Genomic DNA, 20,723 nt, shown 5'->3' with positions numbered 1-20,723 from the left:
TTCAAGTCGGGCATGGTCATGTCAGGGAGATGAGATAGAACCAGACGGGATGGAGGTTTTCCCCAAATCTCAGGTTCCAGTAGCCCGTTTTTTATCCGGGTGTTGTTTTATGCAGCTTGGTCTGTTTTTTCCCCCTCCTCTTGTGACTTGTTGGAGTTTGACAAGTCTAACTTGAGCAAGCTTCATCGTTGGATGTACTCTCAGCAGCCACGATGTCGGTTTTCCTTCGGACGTTTTTTTTTCTCTTCTTGGTAGCTAACAAGTGTGAGTGACATATGTGCATGCAGCTCTCGGTTCGAACCTCCCCTCCGTACAACTCGTGTTTGTGGCTGGCCTTGCGGATATGGAGCCGCAGTCAAGCACCAAGTCTGGTGATTAGTTTACCCCTTCCAGGAAGCTTCCCCTCTCTTGAACAATGAGATGAACCCTCCTTCACCACTTTAAATCAAGATAGACAGGAGAGGCCAAGACACCTTCGCCTCTTCGCGCAGCTCACAACTACCCTGCATCTCTGTCCTACTCCAATGCTTGTGCAACCTCAAGCCTTTTCCCTGGCTATCCGAGCTTCAAAACCACAAAGTTACCTTATCGTATCTTGCACAAGACCTTCCGTGTTCAACACTCTCAAATCGGGTAAAAGTTAGCCATTCAATGCTCATTCCAACTACTGCAGCCCTGGTCGTTTGCGCGTGCCCAACATGCACGCAAGGCACAACCAAAAAAAAAACTGCAATGCATGACAGCCCTCCTTCTACAACTCCTTCCCGTCTTTCATCTCAACGCTCTATTCGCTGCTTGCTGGCTTTCCTTCTGTTGTGCAGGTAGATTTACATGGGTGGGTGGTTTGCTCCGGTTGGTGCGAAATGCCAGGAAAAGGGCTGCAAGGACACGGAAGCTAACATGCATGCTTGCCGTAAAGGAAAAAAACGCTTTGGCTAAACTAGAGAGAAGAAAGATGGAAAAATAGGAGGGGAGCTCGCAGGAGGGGAACGGGGTGGATCAGATGAATGGTGTTCCATGTACGCTTCGATGGCTCTGTCTATAAGGCTGGGTGTATCTTGGGATATGTGGTTTGACAAAAGCACAATGTCGTCAGTGATAGGACAATTTGCTCTTTGTTTTCTTTTTTGTTCTCTTTGGGCCCATTAAGACTTGGACGTCAAGGATTTTGCTTGCATACCTACCCGCCTTTCCAGCCAACATGGAAGAGCTGAACCTGCATACTTCCATAGGGGGTTTATGCTTGTATAACCAACAGTGCAGTCATGTAGGACAAATGTCAGGTACAAGCCTGTGTAAGCTTTAATTCTCTAAAATAACATTATTATCGCTGAATAAGAGACTCGGACAGAACCCTTGATTACACCGTCCTTTTGTTGCAAGAGAGAAACGAGCTGCGTGCACAAGCTGTAGTTGTGGAAGAACAGCCTAGTTCTAGAAGTAGAAATGTTACCCAGCGAGGTTATCATTTTAGTCGCAAACGCACTGCATCTTTCAAGAGACAAATGATGACAAAGAAGTATGCAAATATAATTAAATAGATACAAAACTGCTGAAAGGTAGCCACTACTGCCATATTCATGTTTTTAACAACGGTAAACCGCCCCAAAATGAACCCCTCGAGGTTTCGCTGTCGAGGTGATGAGACACACGCCGTTATCCTCCCAAAAGCACTGTTCCATCCCATCTAATGCTCCCCCTATCCGCGTCTGCCTTGACTGAAAGGGCTGGCGGGTTATGACAAAATGCTGGTGCTGTTTTTCAATAACCATGACAAAAAAGAAAAAAAAAGAGTGTTGGTAAAAAATCAAAGATGATCCCTGAGAACCAATGCCATGCTGAGTATCTAGATGCCCCAAAAAAAAGAAACCCCCCATAACGCCGACCGTAATGAGAACGAAGCATAATGTGACAACCGGGAAGAGGACCCCCAAGGCCCCATGCTGCTTTTCTGCTAGGATGCGGAACAGAGTTCCCGAACCAAATGATAAGATGCAGAAACCAGTGGAGGGCGATTGATTGGCCGTCCTCCCCACCAGATAGTGTAGTCATGGGACCAAAAAGGTCGACATCAGATGTGGCCATAGCTCGTAATATCTGGGTAGGCATACAGCCCAATGTCAATTCCCCTTGTGGTGGGCGCCGGTCCCAAAATTGACGACAGGTCAAAGGAGCTGGGGTCGAAAGATGAAAAGTCGTATGAGGCCGCTGCTGTATTCCGGTCGGCGCCGATGAGCTCTTGTGCTGTCCTCAGCTTGGTGTATTCGCCGTGGAGGTTCTGGTAGGCTTGACTGAGAAGGTCGTTGCGCTGTTTTGAGTCGTTGAGCATCTGCTCAAGGTCCTTTATGCGTTGATCCTTGCGCTCGCGGTAGGCGCGCTGTGATGCTCGGTTCTGAGCTCTCCGGCGCTGTGGTAAAATCCCGTCAGTCTTTGTACCCTCATGCATACTCGTTCACAGTTCAAAAGGTGGGTAGCACAGCTAGTGAATAGAGGTGCGTTCGCCCTCTCCTGGAAGAGAAACCGAAGTGCAGATCGTACACAGTAGGTGTGGGTGTATTTTGCGCACGCAGCATGCAGCTAAGCTACCTTGCAGCATGCCCTTCCGCCTTGCCCCGCTCAGCCGACGGCAGGCGCTATACGCAGGATGAAGGTGTACGTGCGCATTTGACGTGAACCCCCGCCTTTTTGGCGGGAAACCCTTACAAGGTGAAGAAGGAGAAAAAAAAAAAACAGTCCAGTGAATAGGGCATCAGTTCTTACCGATAGCACTGAAGGAGGCGCGTTCTTGTAGCGGTTCTCCCGTTTCCTCTTTGCGGGTGCCTTTGCATCTGGGGTCGCTGATGGTGATGTAGATGACCCTTCAAGTGGCTGTGGAGATTCGGCATCGCAGTCGCCTTCGGGGCTGGGATAAACATCTCCGAGGCAGAAATCTTGGACGTAGGACGACATGTCATACTGGAAAAATTACTCGCAGGTTAGCACAAAAGGTCCTTTTACAGCATGGCGACAGGTTTTGGATTTGGAGGGTTGACGAACAAAAAATGGTCTTACTTGTGAGTTTATGGGGCTTTGAGATGCTGAGGTCTGGGCATCAATGTAGTGGTCCGGGTCGGCGTAAAGATAGTTGTTATATGAGCCAGCCGGTGGTGAAGGTAGCTGGAGAAGCGGACTGATTTGACCCATCATGGAGGCGGTTGGCGTCAGGTCCGACGCGGTCGAGAAGTGGTTGATACTGTGGATCTCCTGCAGCTTCTTATCGCTCTGCAGTGCGGACTGTGAATGACCCCTCCTTGCGAGCATTGATGCGACTGGCGATAGTAAAAGTAACAGCAAGAGCAGCAGCGGTGGTGCCAAGAAGCAAGGCAAGAAGAAACCCTGACTTTGACTGTATATCGATAGCTGGCGGTGCAGTAGGTTTAAGTGGCTGAGGTCCTGGGAACTAGAGTATTTGAGGAGCAGCAGCAAGACGAAGATGATGAGCTTGTAGAGGTGAGATGATGAAGATGATTTAGAGGAGTGTCCCGTGAAGGAGATGTTCCAAGAGCTTGAAGATGAGCGATGTCTTTGTTATGTATTTGGAAAACTGGAGATGGGGAAATCATGAAGTATTATACGAAGCCGCTTCCTATCTGGGATGTATGTGTGTCGAGGACTAGAACGAGCCTCAGACAGGGATGTTGATGATGTTGTGGATAAGGTAGGTAGGTACCTATCGCCAGGTACCATTTCGTCTGGTATGTCAGGGTCGTTGGGCTGTCCACGATTTGCCCCCAAGTCGTAAAGAAAACTGACTTGATGTTCTGCTGCACAGCGAAGACCTCGCCTTGCCTTGCAGGGCATGTCTCGTGCCGGGAGACATGGATAGGGGGGCGTGTGTTTAGGAGGGTGTGGGTATGAGAAGCAAAAAGGTAGGGTCTGGCCTGTGTGGTGGGCAGGGGTGAGAAAATGGGCAAAAGACGTTTGAGTGAGCTAGTACCGTAGCTTGTACCTCTGGGCACGGCCACAAGTTCTTTGTAAATGCTGTCAAATCGCGCCCCATCCGTTCCGCGCCAGCCAATCAACGAATTTAGCTGCGAGGCGGCCCGCCAAATTACCCACCTCATACTCTCTCCTTTGGGAAACTGATGGGTGCCGGACGCATAGAGGGGACGAGGGAGAAAACAAAAAAATGAAAATAAAAATAAAAATTAAAATATTAAGAAAACAACGAATGGCATGCCTTGCACCTGGGTGCGGATTACCATGGAGAAGAGACTGCTGCGGCTTGCGAGTCTACTGGGGAAGATGGTTGTCAGTTACTAAGGCTGGGTCTCATGTCTTGAGCTTCCTTCCTGCTTCGAGAGATGATATGATGAGAGGAGCTGTCTTCTAAGCCCACTCTGCCACTCGGACGAAGATGAAAACCCCCCATCAGCCTGAAGATATCTCATATCTCCAAGGCTGGGGTCCGGGACACTGCGTTCCGGCCGTTGCTTGTCATGTTCGTTTGCCTGCCTTTGATCATTCGTCTAGCCGCTTGGCCAACTGTGAAAGGGGAACCGACGTCTCATCTTTCTGGGAGCATAACAGATGCCTTACGGGCCGCTATTCAAGCTTCTAAAAGAACAGTCTGATGGGTCCGACGAGAATAATCATGTATGCATTCCAATGCTATGGCTTTGCTTTGCTTTGCTTTTTTTTTTCTTTTGCATGGGAGTAAAATAATTCGCTTGATATTGCGCGGGGGTGATGCATCGACATATCGCTTAACGTTTATTATCACTCCATCCGATCAGGGCGGGAAAGTGTTGGTGTCGGGCACTAGCACTAGGAGAAAAGCTAGGATAGGTCTGGAAGTCGTCGTGATGGTTGATGCAACATTGAAGCTCAACTTAGGTACACTAAGTTATCACGTCTTTTCTGGGCAAAATTGATCGACCAGCTGACAAAATGTTGACAAGAGATCTATCAAAACCCACCGGACCCCACCAGACCCCACCTACCCACCCATCTCCATTGATGCAAGGACGATGCTACAGTGTTCAGTGTGAATATGTAGTATCAAGATACTGTTCTTTGACCCAAAAGGGATGCCTGCAGATTGCGCCGGCCCGATGCAAAACTGTATGTTCAGATTTGATTTTTTATTTTATTCTTTTGGGACGAACATGCACCGTTGGACGGATCGACGATCAACTCAACTCGACTTGAACGAACTTCCAAGCCCCAACACGTGGCTTGAGGGAAAGCATCTATCCAGGCACATCTACCTAAGGTGCCTCTACCTACCTTACTTGCGCATGCATCCTGCGGTATCAGAGTTGCTTGTATACTGCCTGCTCTTATGCCCAAAAGAGATTGGGAATCGCATCGACTTGACTCGACTCGACATGCGTGGAATTTCCTGCTAGATGCTCGTAACATTGATGTTCAAATAGATAATGACGTCAACCAAGCAGCTCATCGCGCTCGACACGAATTGTTGGCCTGCTCAATCCAAGCAATGCCTCTTCGATACGATATCCCAGTGAACAGGGCGTTGCAGCAGCAACCAATAATTGCGGTCGAGCGGTCGAGACCCCCGAGTCCCGGACTCATGTCCGGTGTTCATATCCGCAGGAAAGCGAAGAGGTCCCCAAGAAAGGGGTCTCGTTTTGTCCCTCATTCATCCACCTGCGTCAATTCTAAATAGTCCCAGCTAAGATATAGAAATATACTAAATTGCAGCCCGAAAGGTTAACCTTGACTGACTAGAGCAAACAAGACCCCTCTGCGTGCTTAATATTCTGACACAAGCAAGGGCTGAGTCGTTTGGCTCGCTTTGTTTGCCCATCTACTGGGACTCATTCGCGAACGACATCAAGACAGCCCGGTATACCTTGTCGACATTGAAACCTGGGTTAGTAACTAGGTCTGATGTCGTTAGACAGCCTGACCTTCTGGGGTTCTTTTTTTTTTTTCTTTCTTTTTTCTTTTTTTTTCTTACGGTTCCCCTTGCAAAAACCCATACAGCAACATCCTGATCGTATTGTTATATCCCCTCTTTGGGTCTGCAAGAAACACGCCACTTGCAGCTCATAAAATTGGACTGATCTCGCGACCGGTTACTCTGATTATGCCCCTGATGTTTGTTTATCATCAACAGGCAGCAGCTTTTAAGCTCAACGGCACCTTTGCAGGTGGGATGCGCCCCAGTAGTCAATAGGCAAAAAAGTTTGCCTTGCTGTGCCTCGACTCGATGGGATCAAGTTGTGTAGTATCGTATTGTATTGTAGGCGAAGGTGTTGTATCGGTGCCAGTTGCGATGCTTCCATACCCGGAAGCGGACAGTCCCATGTCCACAACCCTCCATTTGGCTAACCAATAATAGCCCGTCCCATGGAAGCTAAAATCATGTTCAGAGCCGTAATGGAGATACAGTAGACCAAGCAGGCGGGATCCAGAGTTTGAAGGCGCAGGCCCATGCTAGTCAGCCCGCTTTTCTTTCCTCTTGGGATTTTTTTTTTTCTCTTTTTTTCTTCAGGAACAAAAACCATTTTCGTCTAAATGCCCAATGAGAGAAAGGAATGAATGCAAAAAAAAGTTAATTAGTAGGGTTCGTCTAAAAATATTTTCAGAAGAATCAAACTTTTGTGCCAGAACCTGTCAACACGGACACAGCCGCAAAGGTCATGTGGGTAATCCGGCTGGTTCTGCTCTTTGAGAGCGAAATTGCTGGGATGAAGATCAGATCGGTTTCTACCAATCAGAATGGACCTCTTTACGAGCACAGGCACCCAGCCAACCAACCTATACGGAGGCTGTGCTTGCAAAATACTGCACCTGCAGTCTTCTAGTCTAGGCAATTCTAGGGTTGCACTGTTAAGACTGGGACATGATAACATGAACCACTACTCCGTACTGAAAATATGCTGTACTTCGTGCTATTGGATGTTGACCGTCACCCTTCCACGCTTTGCCTTCAAATTTAGTTTTGGAAGCCGATAATTAAAAACGAAACCGTTGCAGCCAGCAAACACCCCCAAAGAGCAAGGATACACGCGAATTAACATCTCACTCATTATACTCTGCTAATCAATTATCAACGCGTCCTATCTCTCCTTTCTCCTATGGCCTCAGACGGGGAAAGGTGGGTATGCAGGCGGATGTATTTGGCATGGTTGTAATTCGCCTACCAGGTGGCTTGCAGATCATTGATCGTCTTGATGTTACAGAAAAGAAGCTCTTTTTTGCAACTCGTAGCTCCTGCAAGGAGCAAGGACTATCAATGTTGCTCATTGGTCGGGTTGCATCTTTGCAGCTGACAATGATCTGCAGCAATGTGTTTATTGAGACAAGCTCTCGAAAGAAAGCTCCACAATGCACGACGGTCTCCAGCGGGGAGTCGACCCAAGCCCTGGTCTACCGAAAGATTTTCCAACAAGCCAAAATTCTTGAGTTTAACCCACAAAGATAAACCAGCTTTGTACAGCTTGACAGGCAGGTAGACAAGAATACTGCTGTAGATAGAAATTAGTTCGCAAGCAGTATCAAAAGGCCACGCTTCCAAATCTTTCTCTCTTAGAGCTAACTAGGTGTAGATAGGTGCAATGCCAAGCTTTCGGATCTCATCGCCGCGACTTATGTCAGGACGTTAGCAAAACGAAGTTATATCTACGATCGACGACTTCTTTGCTGTCTCGATCTCCTGTAGTTTCTTGGGTATTTCCTAATATTGTCTTGTTGTTTTATTGTCCCGTTGGACTTCGCCCCGTGATGAAAACATACCCCAAAGCTGCTGCCTGATCACTGACTGAAAAGCCAAATAATGCCTCGAAGCCTATTATAGTGGCATTGGACTATGACCGCATACTGTTCCCTCGACTATACGAATAATTAATTTACCCCCTCAAAAGTCCAGAGGTACTTCGGGGCAAGTAGGGAGGTACCTCGGAGGTTCCAATTGAAATGGGAATCTGTGGGGTAGCAGCCCCAAACTTTCCCACTTTCACCCACCTAGACGAGTGGCTGTGTGTGAAGGTGTTTGCGGTAGTGGGTGTGTGTGCCGCCCAATGCAACATCGCCTCGTTTGCATTTGGAATTTGGGTGGTGTGGCAGTATGGCAAGCAGCATGGCATGAAAGTTGGATCATAAAAGGTTATCGCTTTTTCTTTCTCTCTTCGTTTCCCCCCTGACCACGGAAGTGCGCTCAAAAAATTGAGCCAAGAAGTCTATGCACATATTTAGTTAGCAAGAAGAGAGGAGAGAGAGAGAGAGAGACAGGTGAGACGGGCAAGGCTAGGGCTGGGAAAAAAGCTTGGCCATGGCCCCCAAAGGTAATCATTTCCCCCTCTGGCGTCACTGTAAAAGTAAAACAACAGAGACTGCCTCGTAAACCAGCCAGCCAGCCTTGTCTCAAGAATTGCGTTGCCTTGGGAAAGCGCCTAGGCCAAATCAAACGGGCCACACTTTTCCCCATGATTTTTGTTCTTCCCCTTTTATTGATCTTGGGTTCCCTGTGTGGTTTTTTTGTTGTTTTTTTGGACGCCATAGATTCTAGACACCCCCGATGCTGCATGTGTTTCGATACAAAAGGCCTGACTGACTGTCTGGACCGTTGTCTCCCATCATCTCTGCCCCTCCCCCCTTGTCGCACCACAGGACTGACACACACCCCTCCTTTCCCCGACGGTAAGACTACCGGCTTGATTCCCACAACACCATCAAACCCCCGAGGGGAACCCAGATAGGGCGTATGCGCAGCGGGTAAGCAAAGCTTCTGGAATTAGCATCTTTTACTAGCGGCAATCAAGGCATAGGAAAAAAAAAGACAGCAGTTATGAAGCAATACTAAACAGGAATACAAGAAAAAAGGCCAGTCATCAATCTCACGTTATCTCGGTATCCCACAGGGCCGCGCAATACTTCATAGTTAGGATAACCACAAATTAAAACGAGTTGGTTTCTGATTACCCGGCTCTTGCAGGCATTCTCCACGAAGCCATTCTTCTTTTTGGGTGCAAAAGACTCACCGCGAGTGCCGCATTCCCGGGCGCGGATCTCCGGGTCACCATCCATCCACACGTGCCGGCTTTCTTTCTTTTAGTGGTAAGGCAACTGTGGCACCCGTCATAGGTACCCATGATGGAAGACGTTGGAAGACGTTGAACAAAAGAGACGTATGAAGTCAAGCCCCACAACTATTTATCTCTGTTTTTGTTTTGAGGGGGAGGGGGGCGCTACGAGCCACTCACAAGCGCCAAGGGAAATGCAATATAACAGAATTTTACCCTCAATTTGACCATGGTGCAAAAAAAAAAAAAAAAAAAGGCGCAAACCACGCAACCTGTTGCGGGTCAAGGCATTTTGATGAGCTGCCCCCAAGTGGAGGGATATAGACTATAAAGGGCACAAAAAGGTAGCGTTGGTGGTGGCTGCGCGCCAGTTTCTTCACCTTGGCGTTTGTTCAAGTACAGGACATCTTACCGGATAGGGGAATCTGTGGAACCGCTTCTACAGACTACAAAATAGTAAGCTCCACTGACAGTAGAACGTTAGGAAAGATGTCGGTGAGAGGGAGAGAGCAAAGTTCCATCACAGCTCACAACTGTTGATGACATCAGAATAAAGGAACACCCATGATATCAGTCATAAAAAAAAAGGACGGCGTGTTGAAGGGCGGCAAAATATACAAAATAGAAGCTCACTCGCATATCGGCAACGCCGTGTCTGGGGTCCAAAAAGCAGACTGCTTCGTCAACGCGGGGTATGCAAGCTCTCTATAGTTAACAAGTCAAACAGAGAGAGAGAGAAGAAAGAAAACCAATGACAAAAATCCAAATGCCACGAGCTGGGTCAGCGGCCGACGGGGAAGAGCGGATGGCCCGCAAAAATAAAAATAAAAAGAGGTGTGTGGGAAAAAGGTCCCAAAGGGAGAACAAAATTCCAGGGGTCCTGCAGTACCAGGTCATCGGATCCAACAAGCGAGACTCGCTCGAACCAAACACCTCTCCTTTTTTTTCTTGCCTCTAACGCACCTCGTCCCGCAAAACTCTAATAAAGCTTAAACGAAAGAAGTGAGTGGTGCTGGTTTTGGGTCCAAAATTCCGACTTTTGGGGCCTCGCAGCCAATCACAACTCCCCCCATGTGCGGGCTCCAGGGGCCCATTCCGACTTATGAGGGGCCAGGGACGGGCTGAGCAAATTCGCTTGTAGGGTGGGATCTGATTTGTCTTACTGTTGCTAAGTGTGCTTGCTTGCCCTTTTCCCCTCCTTGGCGTCATCGCTGGCAAGGACAAACAAAAAAAAAGGGCTGCGTCGCATGGGTATCATATGCAAGTCTCGTCTAAAAAGAAGCTAGCGCGGAAAGGTGTGGGTGGTGAAAGAACTCTTGACCGCATCATGCAAAAATGGGCGCCCTTGCCCTAGGTAATTAAATTCCTGGTCTGGTTGCGTAGACTTGTGGTGGGCCCCCAGATTGGCCATTTTATTGTATCTCGGAGGTAGTTGAGTATACCAGGTCAAGGGCGTCGGCGGATAAAGCCGTAAAGCCGACGTAACGGGACTTTTGAACGGACTTATGTAAACAAAGTCCCGTTGGTCAATTAGACGCGTGACTCTAGGAAAGGATAACCCTACCTACCAACTGAAGCCTTCAGACCGGCTTTTCCCGTTAGGTGAATGGATGTCAAATTTGTCATAAACCTTCGGCAACCGAAAGCCGACAGCTTTGCTTGGTCAAGAAGAACACCCAAATCCCGGACGATACCGTCCAGGTTAGAGGCTGTCCCATCGCCCTGGCTTTCCATAATCTCCCCTTGCATAGATGTCGATACCTTCACCCAAGAGAGATGGAGGTAGAAATTTCGTTGCCTTGAAATTATGCCTCATTGGCGCTGACGAATGCCTCAATGCTACCGCCCATCCGCGCGATAAATCTCAGCGCAGCTCTCTCTTCCTCCCCCACCAGGAAAGGCTCGGGTCCGAGCAACAGTCGGTCTGCATGCCGCCGCCATGAGTTTTTGTTTTGGGGGCCGCCGAGATTGCTATGCCGAGATGAGAACTCCGGGCAGGTCTGTGTGAGGAGTGAGTAGCCCGTCAGAGTGATAGCCTATACACGGAGCACAGCCTTCTCGTAGCTCCGGCCGGGGTGGGTGTGGGTATCGGGATTTGGGGGCGTGGTATTCAGCTCTTCCCCCTAAGCTGAAAAGAGAAATGTAAGGCGATTTTCCCAGAGCACCGCCACAATAGCTGAGAGCAACATATTACCAAATCTGGCATTTGTGAATAGAGCCACCCAGAAAGGAACCCTGAGTAAATTCAACGAATCAACACCCGACAAGGAATTTTAAGCACTCATGCGGGGCTCTTAATGAGTGCCAAATTGGCGATTAAAAGCTGTACGTGGTATCGATGCTGGCAATCCACTCCCGGCCGGCACAAGCCAGAATGCCGGTGGATTGCACGCTACTATACGAGGGGATACGCTTGATTCGGCATCTGTGGGAACCCTTGCGCCCTTTCCCTTCCCCTATACGCCCCGCGAGCTTCCCAAAAGCCTACCCATTCCGATGATCCCAATTGTCCCGCCGATATGCCCCTGGCAGACCTCGTTAAGTAGTAGCAACGAAGCCCCGATAGCGTCGTTGTATTGGCGTCTCGGAGAATTCCGCTCAAAGACCCCTGATTAACGGTTGGGGAACAGGCTCTAGGTCTAGGCAGCAGCCATTTGTCTCAGGGTTGCGCCGCGGCACGGAGCCTTGCCACGGCCTTTGCGCCTGTTTCCCCAGGGTCCACTCGGGATTTGCGTGGTCATGACCATTGCGTGATCATGTCCAGTTCTCCCAAGTGATGGATATCCACCCTTCCGACGCAGCCCCAGTGCTGTCGACCACGTGCCAAATCTTGTGACATCTATAGTTCAAAAGCTTGTTGGTCTTGAAGAGGTCATCCGGATGTTAGGGCGTTCCCTTATGGCATTGAGATGAGTTAGCTGGCGGTGCTTGTCTCAGTACTGCTCCGGTCGTGGCAGTCTGTGTTCATTTCTTCTCGCCTGCGGTGAGTTCCTTAAGTCCTGCCTTGGCTTGCTTCACGCCCTCTGGGAAGTCGAGCTTGTTGCTCATGGCGATGCACTGGTTGAAGCGTTTGCGAGCCTCCTCCGGGTTCCCACTTAAGCTTGCGATTTCACCCAAGTTACAAAGGGCAACTGCACATGCCTGGTCGCACTCTGGAGTTCTCACGTCTTCTCCCTTGGTGCCAGAGGCGAGCCCGACGGCGTTGTTGGCCCAATTCTTGGCAAACTCGAGATAGGTGGCTTTAGTGGCCGCCCACCACTCTGGGGATGACTTGTTGGTGAATTTGATCAAGTCCTGCGGGATGTTGTCACCAGTGATCGGGTGTTGAGCAAATGCTGTAGCCAGGTTGTTCATCAACGTGGCCGTGTGACAGGGCACCTTGCAAAGGTTGAGGGCTTGGAAGAACAAGGGCACCGCCAAGTGAGCTTTATCCTTGGCCAAAAAGCTTTGGCCTAGCTGCTCAAAAACACCGCCCACCTCCTCGTCACTGAGAAAATCATATTCGCCAGGCTTTGTGCCTTCAGTGGAACGCCGCTGCATCTCTCTCAACAGCGTCTCTACTGCCCATGTGAGGCGCTCATGGGCGAGATCTTGCTTCAGAACGTGTTCGTCTGAGTAGAGTTGGCCGAGCTTGACAGCAATACCGATGGATCTGCGAATGATTCGGTTCCTCTTGCCCCAAATAGTCTCCCGAGGAGTTTCAGGTTGTCCTTCAGCAGTTGTGCCGTCAACCGTAGTACTAGGAGTTCCTGGAGCATTTTGGGCATCCGTAGTAGTGCCAGCAGCTGTCGAAGTTGTAGTTGCCTGCGCCGCTGCTTCTGTGCCTTTGTCGCTCTGCTGACCTTCAGCGTCCTTGGCCGGGATTACTGTCGCAGTGGTGGCGGTCAGCAGTTGATCCGGGTTCTTGCCCTCTTTGATCTGCTGCTCCATCATGTCGACCCAGCGCTTGTGGTCATTGAGGATGACTTCCAGCGCATGGATAGACTGATCATATGCTCCTGTCTCTTCAAGCCATTGGGCTAGCCGGACCCTGACTCCAACAAACTCGTCCGAAAAGAAGTCCAGCCTGTGTTCAAAGCATTGCTCAATTGCCCTTTGGTAGTATTTGAGAGCTAGCTTCGGGTCCTTGACATAATCGCCGTAGTAGAGGGCCTTGCGTAGGGAAAAGGCGACTTCGTCGGGATACCGAGTGAACTGTTCGGCGTAAAAGTAGTTGAAGTAGAGGTAGACGGTGTAGCCAACGACACCAGCAACACCGGTAAGCCTACCATATTGAATCGTGCGCAGAGGTCAGCGAAGTTCTTCCTTTTACGGGTCCCGACAAATACTAACATTATAACTGCCAGACTGAACTCGCCCGGATGTGTCTGCCAAGCCTTCTTCAAGTTCTCACTGCGAAACACGCCACCCAGCATCTGGATTGCACCCTTGAAGGCCTGCGAGAATATTTGGCCGACAGATGGTTTGGGGATCTTCTTTTCCTCTCCATCTTCGGATTTCTGCTGGCCCGGTTCGAATGATTTGGGATCAAACGTTGATTTGAGCCGCAATTGCTGTTGAAGTTGAAAGCTACCGAGCTTCTGAACGATGTGCCGGGAGGAGTTGGTACGTAAAAGTAGGTTTGTGGCGTGGGCTTGCTTTGGCATAAGCCGAGCAGCAGCCTTTTGGAGCTGCATCGCACGTATTGGAGCAGACATTGCGGGATACTCGAGTATGCCTAATGCTCTGATTCTCGAGAGGTTGTCGCCGGGCTGAAGTTGCAACGGATTAGTTCGGCGCGTCCAGACCTGTGAAATTCTGACGCGGCGGCGAACTTTCTTTCGTCAATGACAGGCAGATCCACCACCGTATCCTTGTAATCAATTGGGCCAATCAACCGAGATCTTGGTGACGACAGCGGGGCACATATGGCCCAAGCTCCTTTTGACAGTTACCGAGCTTCATACATACCTGGGTACTCCTCAAGGTGATGGACCCCACCCCCTCGGAACTATGGTGCTTCACGTGCCATCGGAACCCGCGGTCTTCGATTAATTTCTGTCTTGTCTTCGACTTTGAGATATAATGAACCAGCCAGTCCATCAAAGTTCAACCAGGAAACATCCAGAGAAACATCATCCACCATGGCGGGCAAGTTCGAACCCAAGACACCAGTCAACCTGGACCCTCCCAAGCTGGATGTCAAGATCGCTCGTGAAGAACTCGAAAAGGCAACTGGTATGTACAGGCTTTTCTCAACTTTGATGGTTTCTTTTGAATACTCTTGCCGCTCTATGCCTTGCTGCTCTGTTCTTTGCCGCGTCACGTTGGGAGCTGCTCTTTCAGCCTATACACTAGATGTTTTGTCGCAGCTGGCAATATCTCCATGACCCCCATAGATTCTACTCACCTGTTTTCTTGCCTCCCTGAAGAGCTATAGAGCCAGAAATGGTTATCGTCATTGTGTTCAGTCTGTTATTTTACCTTTCGTCAATGCGAGTGATACAGTCTCACGACGCACATGACACAACATTCCCGTCCTGCATTTGATCGAATTTTTTTGCGACTCAGTTTGACACCTGCCATCATATATCATTTACCCGAGCCACTTGAGTATAAAAATCCTTGCTGACACACCACAGGGGAGAACGGTGGAAAGTGCTACGTTGCAATCAAGGTGAGTCCCTGGCATTCAACTTGCTCCTCATATACCAGAAACAGGTTCAACGTATCACGCACCAAACAAAAGGCTGACCTAGAGACTTTTTTCTGCCAGGGACTGGTATACGACGTGACAGGTAACAAGGCTTACCAACCGGGAGGCTCATACCACGGTGAGTGCTTTTGTGTTTCTGTCCGATCGCCACGTTTTCTTTGCCCCTGGATATGGGATGGCAACATTCGTGTGCCTCTGCCCCTCATCTGTGATACGACGGGGGCTGTTGGTTTATTTCTCCCCCCCCCCCCCCCCCCCCCCCCCCCGAGGATTTATGGAAACTGATTATGATGCTTGCTTTACTGTTCCGCATACTAATATGATCGTTTAAACAAACCCCAGTTTTCGCGGGACATGACGCCTCCCGCGCCCTGGGCAAGACGTCGACCAAGGCCGAGAATGTTAGCCCCGACTGGAAGACCCTGGACGAGAAGGAACAGGGCGTGCTGAACGACTGGATCACCTTCTTCAGCAAGAGGTACAACGTCGTTGGCGTTCTCGAAGGTGCTGATAATATGGAGTAGTCAAGAAATACAAGCACCGGAGCAGCGGTTATTGCATTGAACCTGTTGAGCCCATCCGCTGGTATCTTATCAATGCACTCTTGCACTTGTGTTATTTGCCCTTTGGACCTGCAAATTCACCCCCAAAAATGGTATTGTATTGTGGTATACCATACCGGACTTGCAGGAGTCCATGAACGACAGTTCCTGGCAAGGTTTTTGATTCGTCCTGACGCGAGCAAAGGATTGATCGCGGCAGACTGCATACATACAAGGTTCTGCCCGTAATGGCCATGAAGACGTTGTGGCGCTCCACCCCATAACAAGGGTTTTGACGTGCATCGGCGACAATAGTTGCAGATATATCACCACGTTGGGCACAACAGCCTCGTCTCAACCTGCCCACCCAATATCAACGCACACGCAAGCCAATGCATCCCCATCAACCACCCTGCGGAAGTCCGCATCAACTAACCGCCCAAATGCACCCCACGAGGAGGGGGGAAAGCGGAGCTCCCTGGGCGGTTCTGGACCCGCCTATCTAGTTTTCAGATGAGCTAATCGGCATCGCACTGTGGTATTTTCCCGAAACCGTTGAGGGTGGCCCGGTGTGCTCTGTTGTCTTTCGCACATGATGCAGTTTACCGCTGTCAGAAGAGAAGAGAGAGAGAGAGAGAGGGAAGGTCCCGACGGCGGACGACATGGACGGGAGACACCTCGGTGTGGGCTGCTCCTCGCACAAAGATCCAAATTTCCCGGGGCAACAATTTTTTTCTTCCGGACAGGGTAATTGTGTGGAAGGATTTCGGGCTCGGTCTGCCTAGTTGCATGCAGCCTCGATTAGCGAGGACAGTTTGCAGGCCGGTGTGCGTCGCTTCTCTGGGCTGTCTTGTCAGGTCCGGCTTGCGTGGAGGAAGTATTGCTTGCTCTGCTACGCGAAACTCGGGGGAAAAAAGGGTGAGATGTATCGATGATTGAGGTTCAGTGCACCGCGATAGCCCCAAAGATTCGGAGAATAATTGGATACGTACAAGCTTGGTCTACATATGGCTTGTAGCTAATGAGCAGAATTTACAGGTTCCCAAGCAGAGCCGCTACCTCCCAAACCCAACCAAGTCAAGCGAAGCACGGTAACACCCGAAAAGAGGTGACCGTTGCACATGTTTATTCCATTTCATTTCTCATAAAGTCGTATATGTGACCTCGACCCCAAAATCCCCAACAGACAGCTAAAAAAGGGAGAGGAAAAACAAGAAGAAAGAAACTGTTGGGAAATGTGGAAAGCAACAGAGGAAGCAAGAGAGAGAAAGCATCCCCAGAGTGTGGAAGAGGAATTAGTGCCCCGAATTCTCAGTTGTGTCACTTTCACTGATGCTGTTGTTGATGTTGCTGCTGCTGCTGCTGTTGCTGCTGCTGAAGCAGCATCTGTTGGTGCTGTGCCCATAGCCACTGGTTGCGCTGCCTCCAGTGCTCCTCGCACTCGACGTTCTGGTCCCAGATGTTGCGGAGCTTGCGTACGTTGCGGCAGCGGCGCTCGGGGTCGTTGCGTGCCGCGTGGCAGTAGGACTTGAGGCGCTGCTCGGAGCAGCCGCAGGTGAAGACGAACTCTTCAAAGTCGCACATTTTTTTCTGGTTCAAGTCTGAGGACTTGTATTTTGGTCTATCAGCTGCTCTGCTTGGGCCAGAGCTCATAAGAGAGTATAGCGGACCGGGGCTCCTTACTGGGCTTGCGGATATATAAAAGGTGACCAAGGTGTTGGTTAGACTAGGCAAGTATATTGCTGGTCGGCTGATGATGGATGTATCGGTTATAGAAGAGGGTCAAGCAAGGTTATGGGATTAGAAGGCTTGGTAAAGCTATACTTCCGAAGAATAAGAGTCTGGAATGAACCTCAAGACGAGCTGCTGGAGAGTGAAAACTGGAACACATCGTAGCAGCGACCTCCAGACATTTATATAGTCATCTCTGGTCTACAGAGCCAGCCCATTCACGCCTCCAAAGAGATTCCCTGTCGTCCAACTAGATTTACCCCTGATATCACAAAGCACATGCATTCATAAATACGAAGCATTCATGTCCAACGTGCCCTCTTCTCCGACGTGGTTTAAACAACCATCATATGCAGTACGAAGGGAGAAATAACGACGACTGGCCACGCATGTTCGAATCCCCCCTTGCTCTTCTTTACTGAGAGGCGAAGTAAAACAACAGCAAACATTTCATCATGCAATGCAATGAAACCCAGAGAAAAAAAAACTCGACGTCTTCTGCAGCCCCACCTCGACACAAGGGAAATATCTCGCGGGCTGATTGGAACTATCATATTAAATGAGAGTCGGAGCAAATGCTCCAAGGGGGACCTGAGCTGACAGGTCACAAAGGAAGTTACCTGAAGCAATTACTTTGCGTCCATGGAAGAGTATAGAGGCTGGGAGTAATATCCAGTTATTCAAGGACTAGTTTTTCGTCATTGTCTTATAGACTGGACAGCAGCGCATTTGCAGTATTTGAGACGGTCATCTTTCCTCCCTTGAGCCGATACGGCCACAATGTCTTTCCAATACCACGCAAGTCAACATCCGGTGTTCATGTTTAGAAGAATTTCTTGGCATGAACGTCATGGAAAGAAAAGAACGCCCAGCGTGCTCTTATTTTAGCCTGACACGCATGTGTCGAGAACTCTTTTTTCCCCCCGTCCTGTACGAGATGGTTTGGATCAGAGCTGGGACACGTTGAGAGAAAAAAGAAAATCCCACCGACGGGCTGTCTTTGTTCGAAACAAGAAGGAGATGTACGGGGGCCGTGGATGGCGGACCTGTCGGACCGTTACCGGGTGAAACAGTCGACATGAGGGTGTGTAGTACTAGCGATGCAGGTAGCCGCAACAAAGTGTTTGCTTTGTCTGCGGAGAATAAAAACAAGTTTGCTCGGAATTTTTCTTCAATCGTTTTGTGGGATGAACCAAAATAATATATGATTTGCTTCGACAGGCTATCACAATCTCAGAGCAACCAAGGCAACCTAACCTCCAGATGGCCTAGCTTGAACAAACCCATGAGCCCCATTGATTGACCTCCGTAGATCATAGCCCCGATGTCAGGGTATCTCTTGATCGGGACGGATCGGGAAGTAAGGGTACGGCCCGCTTCCTCCCAGTCCTAGAACCAAAAATCCGACATGGCTTGTGGCAATAATAGCATTTTGTGGGAAGGTTTTGACAGCCACTATTCCTCATTGGAGGGACTTGAATTGCGAGCCGATTGCTGAGCGGACTGATACTGATTGGGGGTTTAGCATATTTGTTTGTCTGCTTTCCCTGCACGCGATAGAAAGAGACGGATTTGCGGCGGGGAAACCCAGATCGGTGTGATTTACTCTTGGCTGGCGTCAAAAGCCAGCTTGGCCAGGTATTGGGATCTCTTGGTCATGTTGTTCAAAAAGGACTAGACTATCATCTCCCTCCTTGTCACATTTATAGGGGTTACCAGGTGTGTGGGGGGAAAATGATTTTTTAGAAAAAAAAAACCTGGTAGCGAGACTCCCTCGTTTGGGGAGCCGGGACAAATTGGGCCGGCGGCATTGGGGAATGCATGTAGAGTGGGTGTGATAGCGTCAAAGTGACCAGCGCATTGCAGCGAAGTTTGCCCGCCTCTGTGACCCAATGGAGCTGAAGAGTACCGACGCTCTCAAATCTTGTTGGCAAAGACGCATTGATGGTATCAAAAAGAGAGAAAGTGGTCATGGATAATGTTTGGGTTGGTGCCGATTCGGTTGAAGTTGGTATTAAAGGTGGTTTGGTAAGGTGGCAACCTAGATGGTCAAGGTTTTGATAGTAGATGCAGCACTGTCCTCTTGCAGATACATGCATAAAGATCGATTTAGTTACCCGGGTAAAGTGGTCAGAAAGGGGTTGCTATTACGAAAGGCAATAGCAGGGCAAGATTAGATTTAATGGTAGCTTCCACGCCGAAAGTTCACTCAGTGATATCATCCAGCCTAATCAATTTAAATACCAAAATAATCTAGACTGCTGGGGACACTCGTCAGTCGAATAGGTCGATCTTGGACTGCACAAAAGTAATCCACTATCCGCCTGCAAGCTACATACGATGCTCTCACCATAAACCTCTGTCTTGCCGCAGAAATGCAATCTTGGAAAGCTTCTTCACGGTCGTGGCGTTCAAAAAAAAAAAAAAAAAAAAAAAAAAACACATGCCAGGGGCGAGAAAAAGTTACATCAAGGAGGCTAATTCAGAGCCCTAACAACGCCGCATGAGATTTCACATACTTTTGTACAAATAAAATTCTTTTTCAAGAAAAAAACATAGCCCATCTTCTTCTTAATTACTCCAGACCTGTGCCATTCCTGGGTCATCAAAAATAAAAATCGTGTTTGCTTGCAAAGAACGATAACTTCACTTTCTCGTTACCCCTTTTCATCAACTTACCACCAAACAGACACAAAGTCAAGATGCATTTGCTCAAACAGGCCTTGAGCCTCCTCATGATGGCTGCTGTCGCCAAAATCAAGGCAGTGCCTACCACCTCTTCCATGGTAGCCACAAACATTACCTCGGTGTCTGCTACAAATGGCTCCATGGTGGCCACGAATTCCTCGACGGAAGTGGCACAGCTGGAGCAACGACAGGTCTTCAGACACTGCGAGATTATTGGTCGCAACTCGGTGCACCTCATCGTCTACCCGTATGTGGTTTTTCTTTTCTTTCTTTGTATCTCTACATATCTTTGACAGCCCACCACTTTCCTGTATCCAAATCGACCTTTTTTCCTACATTTTCTGTCAAACAGTTACTAGTTCTAATCCCCAAATTAACAAAACCCAACAAACCTCCCATCGCCAGATTCAACGACGGCATCCACAATTACGGCCTGGTCGACTGGAATCCCAAATGTCTTCCGGGGCTCAAGGACGAGATCAAGAAGCGGTGCTGCGATCACATCAACAACTGGGAGTGCCGAATCGACCCCGGCCGGCCCGCCATGGGTTACCAGATCGCCTTTACCTTTGGCATCTTTTGCAAGCGCCCAGACCACTGCATCGAGGACGCCTACTTTGCCGTGAACCACGAGGACCCCAGGGAGGATTTCATTTGCGTCTAGGGCTGGGTTGTTTTCTGTTGAGTCATCCTACTCTTCTTTTTCTTATTTAAAAAAGGAAGGGGAAGCACCGTATCCGGTCGATCGCTCATTTATGGGGAGTGGACATGGCCTAAGGGATTAGGGAGAGTTGAGTGCGTGCAGGGTCTAGGGGCAAGAGGAAGCAGATATTGTCGATACTTCTCTTCATATTTTGTTGTCTATGACCACTTGCTGCGGCACCTACAATAATTTCTGCGGTTTCCCAAGTGGACACTAATAGTATCCATCAGCACATGTGAAGATCGGAATGATATATGAGTGAGTAAGTATACAAGGTAACCAAGTCGGCAGTTAAATATCGGCAAGACACCAACATCAAGATTTTGGTGACC

At 49.1% G+C, this 20,723-nt stretch overlaps 5 protein-coding genes across 5 annotated transcripts; 2 read left to right on the top strand and 3 right to left on the bottom strand.

Moving 5' to 3' along the window:
• Positions 1 to 1,509: 1,509 nt before the first annotated feature.
• On the bottom strand, positions 1,510 to 3,781 carry MGG_07305 (uncharacterized protein). The gene is made up of 3 exons (XM_003715489.1): positions 3,052 to 3,781; positions 2,761 to 2,955; positions 1,510 to 2,407 (listed from the first exon to the last, which is right to left on the bottom strand). The coding sequence occupies exons 1-3, from the start codon at positions 3,298 to 3,300 to the stop codon at positions 2,072 to 2,074; spliced, it is 780 nt and encodes a 259-aa protein (XP_003715537.1). The 5' UTR covers positions 3,301 to 3,781; the 3' UTR covers positions 1,510 to 2,071.
• Positions 3,782 to 11,224: 7,443 nt separating this feature from the next.
• MGG_12397 (uncharacterized protein) lies at positions 11,225 to 13,832 on the bottom strand. The gene is made up of 2 exons (XM_003715488.1): positions 13,365 to 13,832; positions 11,225 to 13,296 (listed from the first exon to the last, which is right to left on the bottom strand). The coding sequence occupies exons 1-2, from the start codon at positions 13,727 to 13,729 to the stop codon at positions 11,997 to 11,999; spliced, it is 1,665 nt and encodes a 554-aa protein (XP_003715536.1). The 5' UTR covers positions 13,730 to 13,832; the 3' UTR covers positions 11,225 to 11,996.
• Positions 13,833 to 13,981: 149 nt separating this feature from the next.
• On the top strand, positions 13,982 to 16,728 carry MGG_12396 (uncharacterized protein). The gene is made up of 4 exons (XM_003715487.1): positions 13,982 to 14,249; positions 14,654 to 14,688; positions 14,788 to 14,845; positions 15,070 to 16,728. The coding sequence occupies exons 1-4, from the start codon at positions 14,156 to 14,158 to the stop codon at positions 15,249 to 15,251; spliced, it is 369 nt and encodes a 122-aa protein (XP_003715535.1). The 5' UTR covers positions 13,982 to 14,155; the 3' UTR covers positions 15,252 to 16,728.
• MGG_07304 (uncharacterized protein) lies at positions 16,596 to 16,853 on the bottom strand (the record flags this gene model as incomplete). Its single annotated transcript, XM_003715486.1, has 1 exon — positions 16,596 to 16,853. One exon carries the CDS (start codon positions 16,851 to 16,853, stop codon positions 16,596 to 16,598), a length of 258 nt encoding a protein of 85 aa, XP_003715534.1.
• A 2,566-nt stretch (positions 16,854 to 19,419) lies between these two features.
• On the top strand, positions 19,420 to 20,625 carry MGG_07303 (uncharacterized protein). The gene is made up of 2 exons (XM_003715485.1): positions 19,420 to 19,935; positions 20,094 to 20,625. The coding sequence occupies exons 1-2, from the start codon at positions 19,703 to 19,705 to the stop codon at positions 20,350 to 20,352; spliced, it is 492 nt and encodes a 163-aa protein (XP_003715533.1). The 5' UTR covers positions 19,420 to 19,702; the 3' UTR covers positions 20,353 to 20,625.
• Positions 20,626 to 20,723: the final 98 nt, after the last annotated feature.

This window comes from Pyricularia oryzae, chromosome 2 (genome assembly GCF_000002495.2).
Source record: "Pyricularia oryzae 70-15 chromosome 2, whole genome shotgun sequence".
Classification (NCBI taxonomy): Eukaryota; Fungi; Ascomycota; class Sordariomycetes; order Magnaporthales; family Pyriculariaceae; genus Pyricularia; species Pyricularia oryzae.
The sequence above is the reverse complement of the archived record's forward strand: the minus strand, read 5'-3'. Positions and strand labels throughout refer to the sequence as shown.

Coding starts and splice junctions, on each gene's coding strand:
- MGG_07305 (XM_003715489.1), bottom strand. CDS start 3,300: ATGCTCGCAAGGAGGGGTCATTCACAGTCCGCACTGCAGAGCGATAAG. Junction 2,956..3,051: donor AAAGCCCCATAAACTCACAA/GTAAGACCATTT, acceptor TAATTTTTCCAG/TATGACATGTCGTCCTACGT. Junction 2,408..2,760: donor CGCCTCCTTCAGTGCTATCG/GTAAGAACTGAT, acceptor ATTTTACCACAG/CGCCGGAGAGCTCAGAACCG.
- MGG_12397 (XM_003715488.1), bottom strand. CDS start 13,729: ATGTCTGCTCCAATACGTGCGATGCAGCTCCAAAAGGCTGCTGCTCGG. Junction 13,297..13,364: donor TTCAGTCTGGCAGTTATAAT/GTTAGTATTTGT, acceptor TCAATATGGTAG/GCTTACCGGTGTTGCTGGTG.
- MGG_12396 (XM_003715487.1), top strand. CDS start 14,156: ATGGCGGGCAAGTTCGAACCCAAGACACCAGTCAACCTGGACCCTCCC. Junction 14,689..14,787: donor AGTGCTACGTTGCAATCAAG/GTGAGTCCCTGG, acceptor TTTTTCTGCCAG/GGACTGGTATACGACGTGAC. Junction 14,846..15,069: donor ACCGGGAGGCTCATACCACG/GTGAGTGCTTTT, acceptor AACAAACCCCAG/TTTTCGCGGGACATGACGCC.
- MGG_07303 (XM_003715485.1), top strand. CDS start 19,703: ATGCATTTGCTCAAACAGGCCTTGAGCCTCCTCATGATGGCTGCTGTC. Junction 19,936..20,093: donor GTGCACCTCATCGTCTACCC/GTATGTGGTTTT, acceptor TCCCATCGCCAG/ATTCAACGACGGCATCCACA.